The sequence below is a fragment of the Physeter macrocephalus genome, chromosome 8 (genome assembly GCF_002837175.3).
Source record: "Physeter macrocephalus isolate SW-GA chromosome 8, ASM283717v5, whole genome shotgun sequence".
Classification (NCBI taxonomy): Eukaryota; Metazoa; Chordata; class Mammalia; order Artiodactyla; family Physeteridae; genus Physeter; species Physeter macrocephalus.
The window spans coordinates 130,323,360-130,342,495 of record NC_041221.1 but is presented as its reverse complement, the minus strand read 5'-3'; the positions used below and the strand labels follow the sequence as shown (position 1 = coordinate 130,342,495).

Sequence of the window (19,136 nt, the reverse complement as noted above, 5' to 3'; positions counted from 1 at the left end):
ATGCTAACACATATATATGGAATCTAAAAAAAAATGTTCTGAAGAACCTAGGTGCAGGACAGGAATAAAGATGCAGATGTAGAGAATGGACTTGAGGATGTGGGGAGGGGGAAGGGTAAGCTGGGACGAAGTGAGAGAGTGGCATGGACATATATACAAATGTAAAATAGATAGCTAGTGGGAAGCAGCTTCATAGCACAGGGAGATCAGCTCAGTGTTTTGTGACCACCTAGAGGGGTGGGGTAGGGAAGGTGGGAGGGAGACGCAAGAGGCAGGAGATATGGGGATATAAGTATACATATAGCTGATTCACTTTGTTATACAGCAGAAACTAACACAACATTGTAAAGCAATTATACTCCAGTAAAGATGTTAAAAAAAATAATAACTGGAAAACTATAAAAGACAATGCAGGAGGCTGCAAATAGAAAAGAGTTTATTTGGGATCTTAGGAATTGTAGTTTGGGAGACACAGATTCAGGTAATCTCAAAAGAGTGTTCCAAGGGAGAGAAAGAGTCAGAAACTTATAAAGACAAAAAGTCACAAGGCTGTTGCCTGGTAAGAATTGTGATTGACTTTTATACAAGTCAGAAAACATTTGTCCTTAAGGAATCACAAGTTGTTTTAGGGCGGGGGTCCGATAAGTATCTGGCAGGTGTTGTGGATGACTTCATCAGGTCAGTAGGTTAGAGTTCATCCAGGCGGGGGTGTACATAAGTCCTACTTCCTTAACAGCTTCCTGACTCCATTTTATTATTTTTTTTAAGATTTATTTTATTGAAGTATAGTTGATTTACAATGTTGTGTTCATTTCTGCTGTACAGTAAAGTGATTCAGTTATGTATATATGCTCTTTTTCATATTCTTTTCCATTATGGTTTATCACAGGATATTGAATATAGTTCCCTGTGCTATACAGTAGGACCTTATTGTTAATCCCTTCTCTATATAATAGTATGTGTCTGCTAATCCCAAACTCCCAGTCCTTCACTCCCCACCCCCTCTCCCCCTTGGCAACCACAAGTCTGTTCTCTATGTCTGAAAGTCTGTTTCTGTTTCATAGATAAGTTCATTTGTGTCATATTTTAGATTCCACATACTGTATAAGTGATATCATATGGTATTTGTCTTTCTCTTTCTGACTTACTTCATTTCATATGATAATCTCTAGGTCCTTCCAGTTGCTGCAAATGGCATTATTTTGTTCTTTTTTACGGCTGAGTTGTATTCCATTGTATATATGTACCACATCTTCTTTATCTGTTCATCTGTCAATGGACTTTTAGGTTGTTTCCATGTCTTGGCTATTGTAAATAGTGCTGCTATGAACACTGAGGTGCATGTATCTTTTTGAATTATAGTTTTGCCTGGGTACATGCCCAGGAATGGGATTGCAGGATCGTGTGGTAACTCTAGTTTTAGTTTTTTGAGGAACCTCCATACTGTTTTCTATAGTGGCTGTACCAATTTACATTCCCACCAACAGTGCAGGAGGGTTCCCTTTTCTCCACACCCCCTCCAGCATTTGTTATTTGTAGACTTTTTAATGATAGCCATTCTGACCGGTGTGAGGTGGTACCTCATTGCAGTTTTGATTGGCATTTCTATAGTGATTAGCAATGTTGCTGGCTCTGTTTTAGAGAGCTCTCTTAGCGTTATCAATTCTATTTTGATTTTCCTTTCACAGATCTTCCATAGTCTGTCCTCTGTCAGAATGATTCACTTTCCTTCTCCATGCAAAATATACTCTTCCCCTTTGAAGATTCCCCCCAAAGTCTTATCCAATCATGGCATAATTTTCAAAATCCAGGATCATGTATGCTACATAAAATCCACGTGTAGCACTTCTTGATCTGGAGACCTAATGAACAAAAAAGACAGGTGATCTGCTTCCCACACACCCAGCATACCGTGGTGAAACAAGGACAGCATAATAGGAGAGCATCACAGCAATAAATATTCTCTTTCAAAACAGACTAGCCACCTAGTATGTTGTCTGTAGTATAACATTATTATCTGTAATAATTCTGAAATCCTGCTGGGCAGAAATGTTGCCTGGGATTGCCACTCTGGGACGGAGAGTGTTCCTCGATTAGACCACAGTTCTCCTCCCTAGAAATGATGCTCCAGTTCCTTATTTTCTCCAGCTCTCAACTCTACCATCTAGGTTCTTGGCTCTGCCCTCTGAGATGAGCTTCCTTTTCCATCACACTCTGTGGCTACTTCTAAAGAAATGGTCTATGTTGGTGGCTCAGTAGTTTTCTCAGCCTGCTTCCTGGCTATAGAAAGTTAAGGATCAGAGAACTTTTTGCAGTTTAGACAAGTCTTGGTTCCTTTTAGCCCAGACTGACAGCACTTTTATTAGTACGTCTCACGTTAACAACATTGTGGAGTTTCTCTATAGGTTGTGATTGCCCACTTCATGCTTAAAAAGCCGCTCCCATTTCACCATTATTTCAATGTGCACCTCTCTCTAAACTTACTGCTATGTTGAGATTAAGCTTCTGTGGGATCTTGCCCTTAAGCTTCCTAAAGCCCATTTCTTCATCTAGGAAGTTCTACCGGACAGCGCATTAATGCTTTTACATGTCTTAACAAAAGATCTTATAGCTACACACTGATTTGATTGATGGTCCCGGGCTTCATTATTTTTAACAGCTTTATGGGGAATAATTGACATACAGTAAAATGCACATATTTGAAATCTACGTTTTGACATACGTATATACCCGCAACACCATCACCACACTCAAGATGAGGGACATATCCATCATGTCCCAAAACATTTTTGGGACACTTTGTGTTTCTTCCCTCCCACCCATGCTAGCCCCTGCTCCATCCTACACAAACACCTTCTGCTCTGCTCTATAAGTTAGTTTGTATTGAACAAATGGAATATAGTTACATTTCCTAGAATTTTAGATAAATGGAATGATACAGTATGTACTACTTTTTGTTTAGGTTCTCTTACTTAGCATACTTATCTTGAAATCATCCATATTGCTGCATTTATCAATACTTTATTCCTCTTTTTTGGTGAGTAGTATTTCATTCTACAGATATAGTAAAATTTGTTTACCTATTCACCTCTTAATAAATATTTTGGTTGTTTTCAGTTTGTGGCTATTACACAGAAAGCTGCAATGACTATTCAAGTACAAGTCTGTGAGTGGACATGTGCTTTCATTTCTCCCAGTTAAATACCTAGGAATGGAGTGACTGGGGCATACGATAGGTATATATTTAACTTTTTAAGAAACTGCCACAGTATTTCCCAAAATAGCTGTACAGTTTTATATTCCTACCAGCAGCCTAAGAGTTCCAGTGGCTCCACATCCTCACCAACATTTGGTATATAACAATCTTTTTAATTTTAGCCATTTTATCGGTGTGACGTCAATTTGCATTTCCCTAATGACTAAAGATGTCGAATATTTTTTCAAGTGCTTAATTACCAACCATGTTTCTTCTTTCATATATGTCTGGTCAAATATTTTGGCCATTTTAAAATTGAATTGTTTGAGAGTTTGTACTGAAAATACTTTCTATATTGTGGGTACAAGTCCTCTATCAGATATATGATTTCCAAATATTTTCTCCTAGTCTGCTGCTTGTCTTTTTATACTTTTAACAATGATTTAGCAGATCAGAAGCTCTTATTTTGATGAAGTTCACTTTGTTCTTTTAAGGATCATATGTTTACCATTGCATTTAAGATCTTTGTCCTCCAGGGTCCCTGCACATCTTGTCACTACCACCTGTTTCAGTCTGCCCAGTCAGTCTTAACCTGGATCCTCACTTCTTTAGACTGGCTCACCAACAATATAAATGAAACTCTCTAGTACTGTATTAATAACCTCTCATAGCACAACAATGGTGTGTCATTACCTTTACAAAAATCACAGTCAGAGAGAGGATGAGGAGAAATAGTGTTTTGAGAGAAAGTGCTTTCTTCCCACCTTCAAAATAGAACTAAGATTCAGTGATTTTAAGGAAATTGGTTAAGGTCACAAAGGTGATTTGTTCTTTTCAGGATCATATATTTACCACTGTATCTAAGATCTTTGCACATCCAAGGTCATGGAGATTTTCTGCTATGTTTTCTTCTAGAAATTTTGTAGCTTTATGTTTTACATTCGGATCTATGATCCTTTTGGTTTTTTTTTTTTTTTTTGTATGGTCCATGGTATGGATCAAAGTTCTTTTCATTTTTATGTATTGATTGATTGCATATGAATATTTAATTGTCCCAGCCCATTTTCAGAAAGACTATCCTTTACCCAGTGAGTTGCCTTTGCACCTATGTCAAAAATCAATTCACTGGCAAGAACACTTCTGGACTGGCAGAGTAAGGACCTTTGAAAACCTACTCCTTCATAAAAGCAATGAGAATAGTGGTAAAAAACTGTCAAGATTAACTTTTTCAGAACTCTAGAAATTAACCAAAGTCTTGCAACAATATGAGGAATATTTATTAAGGAAAAACAGCTGAATCCTGGTAAAGCAACCTTTCATGTGTTTTAACTTACTCTATCCCCGCCCCCTTTTTACATCCCATCCTTTGGGAGCAGGACTTAGGCTGCAGCTCAAATGCCTGGGAGCCTGAGATGGAGAAGGCTGTGGTTGTCAGAGGAGAGCATATAGGTCCGCAGTAGTGTGGGCATCTTGGGAGCTGTGCTTGTAGCTGGACACAGGGGTCATGTGGAAAGGTGGTGAGAGGAGGCCTGAGAAGGGGCAGGACCCAGATCTTGTGCAACTAGATATACCAGGCCAGGATGTGGGCCTTTTTCTTGAGCTTACTGGGGAGCTTTTTCTGACTTTTAAACTGAGAAATCAGAGCAGCTCAGTCTAGCACTTCAGAAGTCCCTCTGGTTGCTTTGGGGAGATTCGCATAGGGCAGGGAGTAGGTGGGGCTGTAGTGCTGGGAATAAGCTCACCTTCCCCGAGTGAGAGTCACGGTTGAAAGCAGAGGCACTGGGGCCCTCAGCATTACTGCTTGATCTGGGGCTTATCTCCTCTGGACTTGCCTTGTTATCAAAGCATGAGGGTGGATATCTGAGATACGTCATACCAGGATCCTTTTCTTTTCCAGAGGCTCAGTAGAAACCTGGCTGAAGGGAAGCAGGGGCACCTAGTGGGTCCTCAGATGCACTCTGACTGGTGCTGTCAGGTGGAGCTGCTCAGAGAGCAGGGCACACCCCTGCCCTTCCTGACCCCAGACCATGACAGGACTGTTCCCTGGCTGAAGGATGTCCCACTGCACAATTCCTGCTGTCTCTCCTGTAAATTCCCAGAAAGCATTGTCCTCCGAAGCACTTTTGTCTTCAGCAGGAACAGGTCAGACTGTGAAGATGGACTCAAGGCGGACAAGCCTCCCCGTGTGCAGGCTGGCCGCCTAGAACCTCACTTCCCACGCTCAGTCTTTGCTTCGGGACTCTGATCTGCTCCGCCCACTCTCCGGGGTCGGTGGGCCTGAGTGGCTGACCTCCACCCCTGGGAATGTGTATTTAGAGGAGGAACCCGGGAAGGGTCAGCTGTGTCCAGCACTGGTAGGTGACCTCAGGCGGTTGAAAAAGCGATTTGGGAAAGGGTTTTTCTGGTGCCCCTTAAATCCTATGTGAGGCGGCCAATTATGCCACCTATGTGAGGCTCTAATTATTAAAGTATCCTGAATTGTGATGCTAATAGAAAATTTGTTAAATGGAAATGAATTTTTAATATCATAATTCAACTTTTCCTCTTCATCGGATTCATTTTCTTTCTAGATGTCACTTCAAAAGAGTGAATGAAACTTGGAAACATTTCTTGCCCTTTCTGCTTGTGACATATTTAGTTAGATTTCATCACATCTTGAAATTTTTCAGGACTTGTTAAAAGCGGCACTCCCAATGGACCCTGCTGATTTATTTTAGTGACAAGTGACCCCATCCCCAAGCCTCACCTCCAGGTTGATGAGGCCAGAAGGCAGAGCATCCAGGACTTGGCAGAGCTGGTGATGTCACCCAAGTGGGGTCCAAGTATCCCCAGACCTGGCCAGTCTTTGGCTACTGATGAAGTCATGTTAGCAGCATAACCCGAATGTCCAAAGGTCTTATGCATCCCCAGCTGCTTGGGCCCTTGGCCCTTCCTGAATGTTTTGGAAGGTCTCCGGGAGTATCTCTTGGGCCCACAGACTAGTTTGTGCCTGCAGCTCCCTGAGCCTGCAGGAGACAGAGCTGCATGGTATCTGTGGTGGAGGGGAGACATCACTTCTCACTTCTTCAAATACCAGCCTGCAGGCATACTAGCAGTTAGTGAAACAAATCTACATTTTTACTTATAATCCTCCCCTGACCTAAAAGGTATGGAGACAGTCTCATTTACTCATATCCACGTGGCTCTCTTCAGAATCTCCCCTACTCTCTGACCCCTGCAGCTCTGTCTTCTTGTAAGATGAGTGGTTTGGGGCTACCTCAGTCCCTGGTGCGATAGACTTGTACAGAACCCCACCCCAGCCCATCAAGATGCCTGCAGTGACTGACGCTGCACAGCAAGCCCAGCTCAGAAGTAAGATCCAGCGGGTGGCCTACGAGTACATCCAGATGTTGAAAATCTTACACCTAAGTTTCATTTACAAGCTTAGCACCTGCTGGTCCTGTCACAAGGAGCCCCTTGGCCAGTCATGGGCTCACGTGCCACAAATGTGCGAGTGAGAAGTGTTAGCAGGCATGAAATGTGAGGATGAGTCCCTAGTTTAATCAAATGTATTGAGTCACTACTGAATCTCATTTATTCATTCAACAAATATTTGTTAAGTGTCTACTGCGTGCCAGGTAATGTTACCAAGCGAACAGAGGTAGCAGGGAACAAAACAGTTAAAAATCTCTGCCCTAGTGGAGTTTATATTTTAGAAGAAGGAAAAGATAAAGTACAATATAAAGTATGTTAGATGACAAGAAATGTGAAGGAAGATGCAGCAGGGAGGGAAGAGCAGGCTAAGAGTGAGGATGCTATGGCTGCAGTTGTCGGGATGATGCTGGAGCAAGAACCTTGCAGATAACTGGGCAAGAGCATCCCCGGCAAAGGAACAGTCAGCACAAAGGTCCTGGGGTGGAAACACACCTGGTGAGTTTGAGAAACAAATGCCCTCAGCTGGAGCTGAGGGAGTCAGGGGAGAGTTGTAGGAGGTGAGGTCAAAGGGAGTTTTATGGGCCATTTTAACAGGACTTTGCTTGTTTTTTTTTTTTTTTTTTTTGCGGTACGCGGGCCTCTCACCGCTGTGGCCCCTCCCGTTGCGGAGCACAGGCTCCGGACGCGCAGCCTCAGCGGCCGTGGCTCATGGGCCCAGCCGCTCCGCGGCATGTGGGATCCTCCCGGACCAGGGCACGAACCCGCGTCCCCTGCATCGGCAGGCGGACTCTCAACCACTGCGCCACCAGGGAAGCCCCAGGACTTTGCTTTTTAAAAAACTTTATTTTATTCAAGTATTTTATTCACAGCGAAGTGATTCAGTTATACATATATATGTTCTTTTTCATATTCTTTTCTATTACGGTTTATCATAGGATATTGAATATAGTTCCCTGTGCTGTACAGTAGGACCTTGTTGTTTATCCATTCTCTATATAAAAGTTTGCATCTGCTAACCCCAAACTCACAATCCATCCCTCCTGCACCCACTCCCCCCTGGCAACCACAAATCTGTTCTCTGTATCTATGAGTCTGTTTCATAGATAAGTTAATCTGTGTTGTATTTTAGATTCCACATATAAGTGATATCATATGGTATTTGTCTTTCTCTTTCTGACTTACTTCATTTAGTATGATAATCTCTAGGTCCATCCACGTTGCTGCAAATGGCATTACTTAAATATTTTTTTGGCTGAGTAATAATCCATTGTTTGTGTGCACACACAATATGTATACCATATCTTCTTTATCCATTCATCTGTCAATGGATATTTAGGTTTTCTGTCAATGGACATTTAGGTTGTTTCCATGTCTTGGCTATTGTGAATGGTGCTGCTATGAATCTTTTTGAGTTATAGTTTTGTCTGGGCATATGGCCAGGAGTGGAATTGCTGGATCATATGGCAACTCTGTTTTTAGTTTTTTGAGGAACCTCCATACTGTTTTCCATAGTGGCTTCAGCAATTTACATTCCCACCAACAGTGTAGGAGGGTTCCCTTTTCTCCACACCCTCTCCAATGTTTATTATTTGTAGATGTTAAATCATGGCCATTTCTGATCAGTGTGAGGTGGTACCTCATTGTAGTTTTGATTTGCATTTCTCTAATAATTAGTGATGTTTAGTATCTTTTCATGTGCCTGTTGGTCATCTGTACAAATAGGACTTTGCTTTGACACTGGGAGGTCATGGAGAGGTTAGAGCATTGAAGTGGCTCTTTATTATCTTTCCAAAAGATCATTCTAGCTGTGGTGTTCAAATTAGACTATAGGAGGGCAAGATCAGAATCAGGGAGATCAGTACAAAAAATGTAGGCAAGCCACAATGGTGGCTTGGACCAGAGTAATAATGATGGTGGAGGTGATTGGTCACATTCTGGACAAATTTTGAAGATGGGGCCAGTAGAACTTAGCTGATGGATTGGAAGCAGACTGTGAGAGAAAAAGCAGAAGGAAGGATAACTGTTAGGCTTTTGCCCTGAGAAACCAGCACACAGCGCTGCCCTTTGCTGAGAAGGAAAAAGTGGGGGAGGAGCAGGTTTGCAGAAGATTGGGGATTAGGTTTTGGACATGCTCAGCTTGCAATGCCTATGAGAAACCAAGTGCAGATATTAAATAGGCATTTAGCCATGTGAGCCGAGGACACAGGGGTGGAGACACAAAAGGGAATCATCAACATTTTGTTGGTGTATATGGCCAGGAGATTAGAGCAGAATAGAATTCAGATATTGGGGAAATCATGATACTTTAAACATACATCTGTAGCAGTGTTTTCAGCACATAAAGGACCTTACTTAAGATACCCTTTTCAATATGGGAACAACTTTCTTAATTTCTATTCAGTTTCTTTGTCCAATTGTCTGTTTTGATTCTGAATAAAAGGGAAAAAAGTTTTCACTGTTAAAAAAAGATGATTAACATAGAATTGCCTTGGACAGGAATAAAGACGCAGACGTAGAGAATGCACTTGAGGACACGGGGAGGGGGAAGTGCAAGCTGCGACGAAGTGAGAGAGTGGCACGGACATATATACACTACCAAATGTAAAACAGATAGCTGGTGAGAAGCAGCCGCATAGCACAGGGAGATCAGCTCAGTGTTTTGTGACCACCTAGAGGGGTGGGATAGGGAGGGTGGGAGGGAGACGCAAGAGGGAGGAGATATGGGGATATATGTATATGTATAGCTGATTCACTTTGATATAAACAGAAACTAACATACCACTGTAAAGCAATTATACTCCAATAAAGATGTTTAAAAAAAATACAACATAGAATTGCCTCAAAATCAGATTCAAACTGTGATCCCCACTTGAGGTGTTTCAGGGAGGAGAACAGCCCAGGAAAAATGGCATCGTATGAGTCGGTGCTTCTGTGCAGTCATGAAAGAGGGCTAAAGCTACCAGGGTTCTGGAAATATAGTTTTTTTTTTAAACAGTGAACAGTTGAGAAAAAGCTTTTAACGTTTTAAATGTCCTTTAACCGTGGATATTTATTTCTGTGAACTGATTTACATATAATTAGAATACCTACATGTTCTAAGGGGAAAATACATCCTTATTCTGAGCTATAGAAATACAATGTTGGAGGCTTTTCAGACAATAGGGAACAATAAAATAGGAGAAAAGTATCAGAGTTCAATTTCTTTTATAATTCACCAATATTTTCAAGGTTTCCAAATAGATTTTTTAAAACTAGCTATAGGGAGGTAGTTCTAGATTTTCCATCCATTTTCTAATTAAAACAGATATTGGAAGAAAAAAGAGGACTTTGTTCACTGAAATGATTCTTTACACTGAAGATGCTAACATGAATTCCATAATAGTATAATATAATATCTGAGCAGCTTGGCTGGTTCACTTGCAGATGAGATGCTGCTGCATCTTACAAGCTATTTCCTTAGTGATTATCTTTTTTTTTTTTTTGTAATTGGCACAAGAGATATGATATGTAGGACACTCCCACGCCCAACTTTCCTACTGGGGACTTTGGCCGGTATAAAGCCAGTGAGGTCAGGGTCTAGAGAAAATACCACACCTGAGCGGCCATGGTCCCGAGGGGCCAGGTGTGTGGTGCCATTGGATTCTGTCACAGCCCAGCTCTGCAGGTTTCCTGTAGAGTTGCCTCCCTGGACATAGGGAGCAAAGGGCTGTGCAGAGGCATGGCTGTGCTCACTTGCTCTGCATTTCTTTGCTGGCTGGGTCTTTTCAGAAGTGAATACAGAGGAGGAGGAAGAGACCCTTGCAGCCCCCTCTGCTATGTGCCCCAGGTCAGCCAGACGTTCTGGGGTCCACTACATCTAACTCCTGACTTTGCTTCCAGAAGAGGCTTTCTGGGCTGTAAGTCCCAGTTCTTTTTCACTCACAGAAGTGAGGCTGCTTTCCCAGTCCAACTTGCACACCAGAACAAACCTGGACCCCATGGTGACAGATCAAGTGGGGATGGAGGCGCTGAGAAAGCCATTCTCAGGGGGTTAAGCCCTGTGGCAAAGGCCTTTGTTCTTTCTCAGCGCCCAGGTGCTCCCTTGTGTTCCTCAGACCTTGCTGTCAGGTGCTGGGCTATGTCTAGTTCTGGCCAGTGGGCTGTGAATGAAAGCAATGAGTGTCACTTCCAGGCCCAGGCATTTAAAAGTGGGCAAATGTCATCAAGGAAATTAAGACAATACATAATGAGATACTACTACACATCTATTAGAATGGCCAAAATTTGGGACACTGACAGCACCAAATGCTGAGTTCTCATTCATTGCTGGTGGGAATGCAAAATGGTTTTGCCACTTTGGAAGACAGTTAGGCAGCTTCTTACAAAACTAAACATACACATACCATACTATCCAGAAATCACACTGCTTGGTATTTACCCAAAGGATTTGAAAATTTATGTCTATACAAAAATCTGCACACATGTGTTTACAGAAACTTTATCCATAATTGCGAAAAGTTGGAAGCAACCAAGATGTCCTTCTGTGGGTGAATGGATAACTATGGTACATCCAGACAATGGAATATTAATCAGTGCTAAAAAGAAATGAGGTATCAAGCCATGAAAAGACATGGAGGAGCTTTAAATGCATATTACTAAAATCTGAAAAGGGTACCTATTGTATGGTCTCAACTATATGACATTCTGGAAGAGGCAACACTATGGAGAAAGAAAAATATCAGTGTTTGCCAGTGATTGGGGAGGAGAGATGAATAGGCAGAGTACATAGGATTTTTAGGGCAGTGAAAATACTATGTATGATACTATAACGATGGATACACGTCATTATGCAATGGTCCAAACCCATAGAATATCCAATATCAAGAGTGAACCAGAATGTTAACTATGGACTTTGAGCGATTATGATGTGTCAACGTAGGTTCATCAATTGTAACTAAGGTACCACTCTGGTGGGAGATGTTGATAATGGGGGAGGCTCTGCATGTGTGTGGGTAGGGAGTATATGGGAAGTCACTGTACCTTCCCCTCAATTTTGCTGTGAACCTAAAATTGCTTTAAAAAATAAAATCTTAACATGAAAGAAAGGAAGGAAAGAGAGAAGGAAAGAAGGAAGGAAGGGAGGAAGAGAAGAAAGGAAGGAAGTGGGTGGAGTTCTTTATTCCTTCCTCTCTTCCTGCAGTAACAAGATGGAAGAGGACGGGATTGATTCCTGAGTCATCCTGAAATGAGGCCTGACCAAACCTCACTGGAAATCTGATGAGAATGAGAAATATATGTTTGTTGGGTTAAGCCATTTAAGGGTTTAAGTGTTACTGCGTCATAGCAGAGCCTACGCTAACTAATACAACTCTTTTCTCATAGCCACTCATACTTCATGGAGTCTTCATCACTGGTGTGGTTTGGGCCCAGGAGGACATATGTTTCAGAGAAGGAGCTTCAAACTGCTTTGTTTGGGACCATGATTACCCTGCATGTTGATGACAGATTTCCCAAGTGATGGTAACCAGATGGGTGCTGGAGTCAACCTCTTAGCTCTGGCCAGGTGGGTGCACAGGTATGCCGATGTCATTCACCTTTCATAATTTGCATGAAGTTAAAGTGATCTCAATCCTAATCAAGGAGACATGATCTTCAGTAGAAAGAACAACATCTCATATAAAATTCTGTGTATTGGGTCATCTTTCATCTACCTTTGAAATGATTCATGACTCTCTAAGCTAATAAAACACATTGCTGAAATAAAACGATTTGTCCAAGCAAATAAAAACCCTGACAGTGTTACTGTATGGCATTTCCTAGGGAGCTATAACTGTGATAGCTAGTTCACTGAGAACTAAGTAGAAAACCCAAATACTGACAAAGCTGCAAAGGAGAAATGAATCACCATTGTGGGGAGTCTGTGCCAGGAAGCGCTCCGAGGTCATAAAATATATGGACTGTCAGTGCAAGAGGACTTCAGCAGGCAGCCAGGCTGGCTTCTTTCCTCGGGCATGCCAAAGCTATCATTAACCTGGCTTCACATGTTTACAGACCTTCCCTATTGCACCCACCTCGTGCCAGGCTCTGTGGGGGAGGTAGGAGCAGTGCAGGCAGTGTCTCTCTTAACAAGAGGCCTGGAGATCTGCTGGGGAGGTGAGATTTATTCTGGGATATGATGAACCACCAAAGAGTTAACGTGTTCAGGAAAGCACAGTAATGGAGTTTGAAAAAATTAAAAGGGAAGAGCTGCACTGGATCTTGTCTTCAGATCAGGGTCTCCTACCTCCAGTGTCTTCATTGTTGGTATCACCTTCTTAGAATGGGATGGAGGCCCTTGATGGGGACCCCTATAGCATCCTCAACAGGTGGTCATTTGATCTATGTTCAAATATTTCCAGTGTCTGGAAACTTATTACCTGTCAAAGAAGGTCTGTTGGACAGTTCTTTATGTTGAGTTGAAACCTGCTTTCATCTAGCTTCTACTTGCAGATATAAGACCTGCCCGCAGAGTTAATATAGGGCAAATCTACTCTATCTCCCACACAACAGCCCTGTAGATATTTGCTTACAGCAGCCAGGCCATACCTCCTGACATATACACATGGCTCCACACCTTCTCTCCAGGTTGAGCATCCCAGCTTGATTCAGTAGCACAACGTGGCTTTCAGACCCCTCACCTCCTAGATGGCCTCCCTGGCTTGCTTCAGTTGTCAAAGGCCCTGATGAGAGCCTGGCTGTCTACGTTTGCCCTGACTGCTGTGCTGCCTCAAGGTGTGACTCTCTCAAGTTACCCACTAATAATCATATCCTTCCCCCCAGCCTTGGCAACCTCTGATCTACTTTCTATCACTATGCTTTGGTCACTTTGAGAATGCTGTATCAGTGGAATCGCACAGTATGTAAGTCTTTGAGACTGGCTTTTTCCACTCTGCATAATGCCCATGGGTATCTTCTGCTTACATGTACTCATGATCCTAAATCATTACATTTTATATTTTTTATCTTGGACGATGTGACAAGGCCTCCGCAATGCATATAGTGACTCATGCCACCATGGCCAGTACATGGAGCATTGGTAGCATGAGCTGGGTGATCCCCTGGAGGCTCTCCTGGTGCAGCACATCTTTGCGGAGTTCCCTGGGACTCCGGAACTATGAATGAGATGGATTCGAGTTTTTGCCTTCCTCTTCTAACTATCTCTGTGCTTTAAAACACCAACATTTTTCACTGCCTAAAGATTTTAGCATTTTCAAATGGTGGGCATAAAAATCAAGGGTAACGGAACTTGTCAACCTATAGGTTTTTTTCAGAGATGTATTCTAGCAGGGATGATGGTTCTCATATTGCTAACTCCCTCCATGGTATATGCCTTCAAAGGGTGTGTGTACTCTATGACTGTCTGATCTGGAGAAAAGTTGTACAAATTCAGATTCCAATCTGACTTTGTTAAACTCGAAAGTGATTAGCCAAAGAGTGAAAATATCCACAGTGATTTGGCAAATAGTAATATTGCTGTTGAGTATGTCAACTGTAAATGAAAAAGTAAAGTGTGTAAAAATTGAGGTTTAGATGGAAAAGAGAGCTGCTCATGTTTTAGGAATGAAAATGATTGTTTAGTGAGCTTATATATGTACAGCATTGCACGAAACAAGGAATTTGGGTTTTTTCTTCCACCTTTGAGAAATCTGGGAGGTTTAATGGAATGAAAAATTTCGAATGCAGTCCTCAAAAGGTAAAAATTTATTGGATATAGATTAGCTAATTTGTTTCAGAGGTCAAGCAAAGTAAAACTCAAGAATTTTATGAATGTAATTAAACATGCATATATATGTGGTTGGATTCTGGTAATACAATTATTTTTTAAATTCGGCAAACATTGTCAGGTGCCTACTTTGTGCAAATGTCTCTCTGATAGGTATCCAACAAATATTTGTTGAATAAATGATGAATGAATGAATGAATGAACAAGGACAATTTAATAAGGGTGTGACCAGATACCTTGGATCCTTAAATGAGCAAATAATGCAAACTTCAGGACAACACAAAAATCCATAAAGAATCTATCTGAATCCCTTTGCTTAATTACAAAGTTATTTTTATGAACTAGAGCTTTGTATTTTGTTTAAACCAACTCTAGGAACTGATTAGTAAATGTTATAGATTAGGTATCATGCATCCACCGGAAACCACTTCCCATATTTTCTCGCCATAGAAAATAACGATACAATGTCCTTCATTAGTACTCCCAGGTTAGGCTGTAATATAGTAGTTCGCATGCTAATGCTAATGGTAGCACTAACACTAAGCAACTCCCTTTTTGAGCCCTTGTTAAACACCAGGCTCTGTGCTAAATGTGTCACAAGCATGGTGCTGATTAATCTTCACCACCTTGTGAATCTATAACCAGTGTCTTTACAAATGAGTTAACTGAGGCTCAGAGCCCTTCAGCCATGTTCCCAAGGTCACAGTGACGATAGCTGTAAAATCAGGGTTTGAACCCAGGTAATTGTCTCCAGAGTGGGAGCTCATAATCTCTTCTACTCTTTTCCATACTCTTGTCTCTTTCTATTCCTAAAACCAGTGCGGATGGCATTTGAAATGGGCCTCACCGAACTTATGATAGCTCCTTATTGCTTTTTGCCTTCAATTATTTCCTAACTCAGACTCCTTCCTTGATCCATCTAAATTAGTAAGTCTGATTATACATAAAAGAAAATTAAGGCATGGAGCAAATATGTAGACAAGCTACAGAGAGACATGGTGGGCCTCAGGAACCAAGTGGTCACATTGACACCTTACACATTGACACAGCCTGGGGAAATGGGACAGGGTAGGGACCTTGTGAATTCTGAGCATGTATACTGAGAGGACCTGAGCTGTTTACAGATACATGGCTTCATGATGAGTATAAGTACCATGGCCTCGACCACATGGGTATGTCCTCCCCACAGCCCCATAGGATGCAGAAGACAAGTGAGCAGCAGGGCAGCAGTTTAGGCCAGCCTCTGCCCTTGGCACCCACTGGTGGAGGAGTGATGTCTTTCCAACTTCAGCTTAGGTATCACTTTGTATGGGAGGATTTCCCTGATTCCCACAGGCTGGATGCTTCCAAGGTGCCTGTACCTCCCCTACTCTGTTGAAATTGCTTTTATTAAAAAATTTTTTTGAAGTACAGTTGATTTACAATGTGTTAATTTTTGCTGTATAGCAAAGTGATTCAGTTATACATATATTCTTTTTCATATTATTTTCCATTATGGTTTATTACAGGATATCAAATATACTTCCCTGTGCTATACAGTAGGACCTTGTTGTTTATCCATCTTACAAATAATAATTTGCATCTGCTAATCCCACACTCCCAATCCTTCCATCCCCATCCCCCTCCCTCTCCCCCTTGGCAACTAAGAGTCTGTTCTCTATATCTGTGTGTCTGTTTCTGTTTCGTAGTACATTCATTTGTATCATATTTTAGATTCCACATATATGTGATATCAGAGGATATTTGTCTCTTTCTGACTTTCTTTGCTTAGTATGATAATCTTTAGGTCCATCCATGTTGCTGCAAATGGCATTATTTCATTCTTTTTTATGGCTGAGTAATATTTCATTATACACACACACACACACACACACACACACACACACACACACCACATCTTCTTTATTTATTCATCTGTTGATGGACATTTAGGTTGTTTTCATGTCTTGGCACTGTAAAGAGTGCTGCTATGAACATAAGTGTGCATGTATTTTTTGAATTATTGTTTTGTCTGGGTACATGTACAGGAATGGGATTACTGGATCATATGGCAACTCTACGTTTAGTTTTTTGAGGAACCTCCATACTGTTTTCCATAGTGGCTGCACAAATTTACATTCCCACCAACAGTGTAGTTCCCTTTTCTCCACACCGTCTCCAACATTTGTTATTTATAGAATTTTATTTATAGAATTTTAAAAATGATTTTCTTACCTTAAATTCTTTAATTAAATTATGTACACATGAATGCATTATTACACTTCTGAAAAAATTTAAATACAGGTAACACTAAATTTTTTGACCATCATTCCCAGCCCTGGTTCCCTTCCCACCTTCCCAGAGGTAACCACTGTTACCAGTTTTGTATGCATTCTCCCAGACCATTTTCTATGCATTTAATGCATATGTATGTAGCCATAGGAAACAATTTACTGTTTTAGGTCGTTGATTTGTTGTTGGTTATTTTATTTACACCAGTACTATGATACATTATCAATCATTCTTCAAATTGTCTTTCTCACTAAACAGTCAGTCTTGGAGTGCTTTCTGTATTGATACTTATGGAACTACTTCATTCATTTTGGCTGTTGCATGATATTCTGTGTTGTGAATATACCATGGTTTATTTAGACTGTGTTGTATTAATTGACATTTAGGCTGTTTCCAGTTTTTCTCTCTTACAAAGGACATGCTCATAGATGCTTCCTTATGTAGCTGTGTGAGTGTATCTCTAGAGTAGATTCAGAGAAATGGCATCACTGGATCTTAAGATCACCTACTTCTTTCTATGTGTGAGTGAGAGGAAAAGCTCTTTTGAAGATCCCGGAGGAGAAAAAGCTTAGTTCTTAAAAGTCCGAAAAATGATTTTTGCCCTGTAGTTTGTTCTTGGCGTCTAGTATTATCTTGAGGTTTCTAGCTAGTGGGGATGGGTACGACTGAACAAGTAAATGGACATATCAGGATTGAGAGGAAAGATAACAGTCAGGTTTGGCTGAGTTCAAGATGCTGTGTTCTCACTCCCTCTCTCTTTTTTTAACATCTTTATTGGAGTATAATTGCTTTACAATGTTGTGTTAGTTTCTGCTGTATAACAAAGTGAAACAGCTATATGCATACGTATATCCCCATATCCCCTCTGTCTTGCGTCTCTATCCCACCCTTCTAGGTGGTCACAAAGCACCGAGGTGATCTCCCTGTGCTATGCAGCTGCTTCCCACTAGCTATTTATTTTATATTTGGTAGTGTATATATGTCAGTGCTACTCTCTCACTTCATCCCAGCTTACCCTTCCCGCTCCCCGTGTCCTCAAGTCCATTTTCTATGTCTGTGTCTTATTCCTGACCTGCCCCTAGGTTCTTCAGAACATTTTTTTTAGATTCCATATATATGTGTTAGCATACAGTATTTGTTTTTCTCTTTCTGACCTACTTCATTCTGTATGACAAACTCTAGGTCCAACCACCTCACTACAAACAACTCAGTTGCCTTTCTTTTTATGGCTGAATAATATTCCGTTGTATATATTAGCCACATCTTTACCCATTCATCTGTCGATGGACACTTAGGTTGTTTCCATGTCCTGGCTATTGTAAATAGAGCTGCAGTGAACATTTTGGTACATGACTCTTTTTGAATTATGGTTTTCTCAGGGTATATGCCCAGTAGTGGGATTGCTGGGTCATATGGTAGTTCTATTTGTAGTTTTTTAAGGAACCTCCATACTGTTCTCCATAGTGGCTGTGTCAATTTACATTCCCACCAACAGTGCAAGAGGGTTCTCTTTTCTCCACACCCTCTCCAGCATTTATTGTTCGTAGATTTTTTGATGATGGCCAACTGACTGGTGTGAGGTGCTACCTTATTGTAGTATTGATATGCATTTCTCTAGTGATTAGTGATGCTGAGCATCCTTTTATGTATTTGTTGGCAATCTGTATACCTTCTTTGGAGAAATGTCTATTTAGGTCTTCTCCCCACTTTTGGATTGGGTTGTTTGTTTTTTTGATATTGAGCTGCATGAGCTGCTTGTATATCTTGGAGATTAATCCTTCATCAGTTGCCTTGTTTGCAACTATTTTCTCCCATTCTGAGGGTTGTCTTTTTGTCTTGTTTATGGTTTCCTTTGCTGTGCAAAAGCTTTTGAGTTTCATTAGGTCCCATTTGTTTATTTTTTATTTTATTTCCATTTCTCTAGGAGGTGGGTCAAAAAGGATCTTGCTGTGAATTATGTCATAGAGTGTTCTGACTGTGTTTCCTCGAAGAGTTTGATAGTGTCTGGCTTTACATTTAGGTCTTTAATCCATTTTGAGTTTATTTTCATGTATGGTGTTAGGGAGTGTTCTAACTTCATTCTTTTACATGTAGCTGTCCAGTTTTCCCAGCACCACTTATTGAGGAGGCTGTCTTTTCTCCATTGTATACTCTTGCTTCCTTTATCAAAGATAAAATGACCATATGTGCGTGGGTTTATCTCTAGGTTTCTATCCTGTTCCATTGATCTATATTTCTGTTTTTGTGCCAGTAGCATACTGTCTTGTTTAATGTAGCTTTGTAGTATAGTCTGAAGTCAGGGAGTCTGATTCCTCCAGCTCTGTTTTTCTTTCTCAGGATTGCTTTGGCTATTCGGGGTCTTTTGTGTTTCCATACAAATTGTGAAATTTTTTGTTCTAGTTCTGTGAAAAATGCCAGTGGTAGTTTGACAGGGATTGCTCTGAATCTGTAGATTACTTAGGATCGTATAGTCATTTTCACAATGTTGATTCTTCCAATCGAAGAACATGGTAT

The 19,136-nt window shown here is 41.0% G+C and overlaps 1 protein-coding gene across 1 annotated transcript in view; it reads left to right on the top strand.

The window, feature by feature from the left end:
- FSTL4 (follistatin like 4) overlaps positions 1–19,136 on the top strand; it is a 630,434-nt gene that overhangs the window by 140,532 nt on the left and 470,766 nt on the right. Inside the window, exon 2 of the mRNA XM_024124790.3 lies at positions 11,972–12,152. Within this exon, the coding sequence (XP_023980558.2) occupies positions 12,082–12,152 (71 nt within the window). The 5' untranslated portion in view covers positions 11,972–12,081. The remainder of the gene's footprint in view (positions 1–11,971; positions 12,153–19,136) is intronic.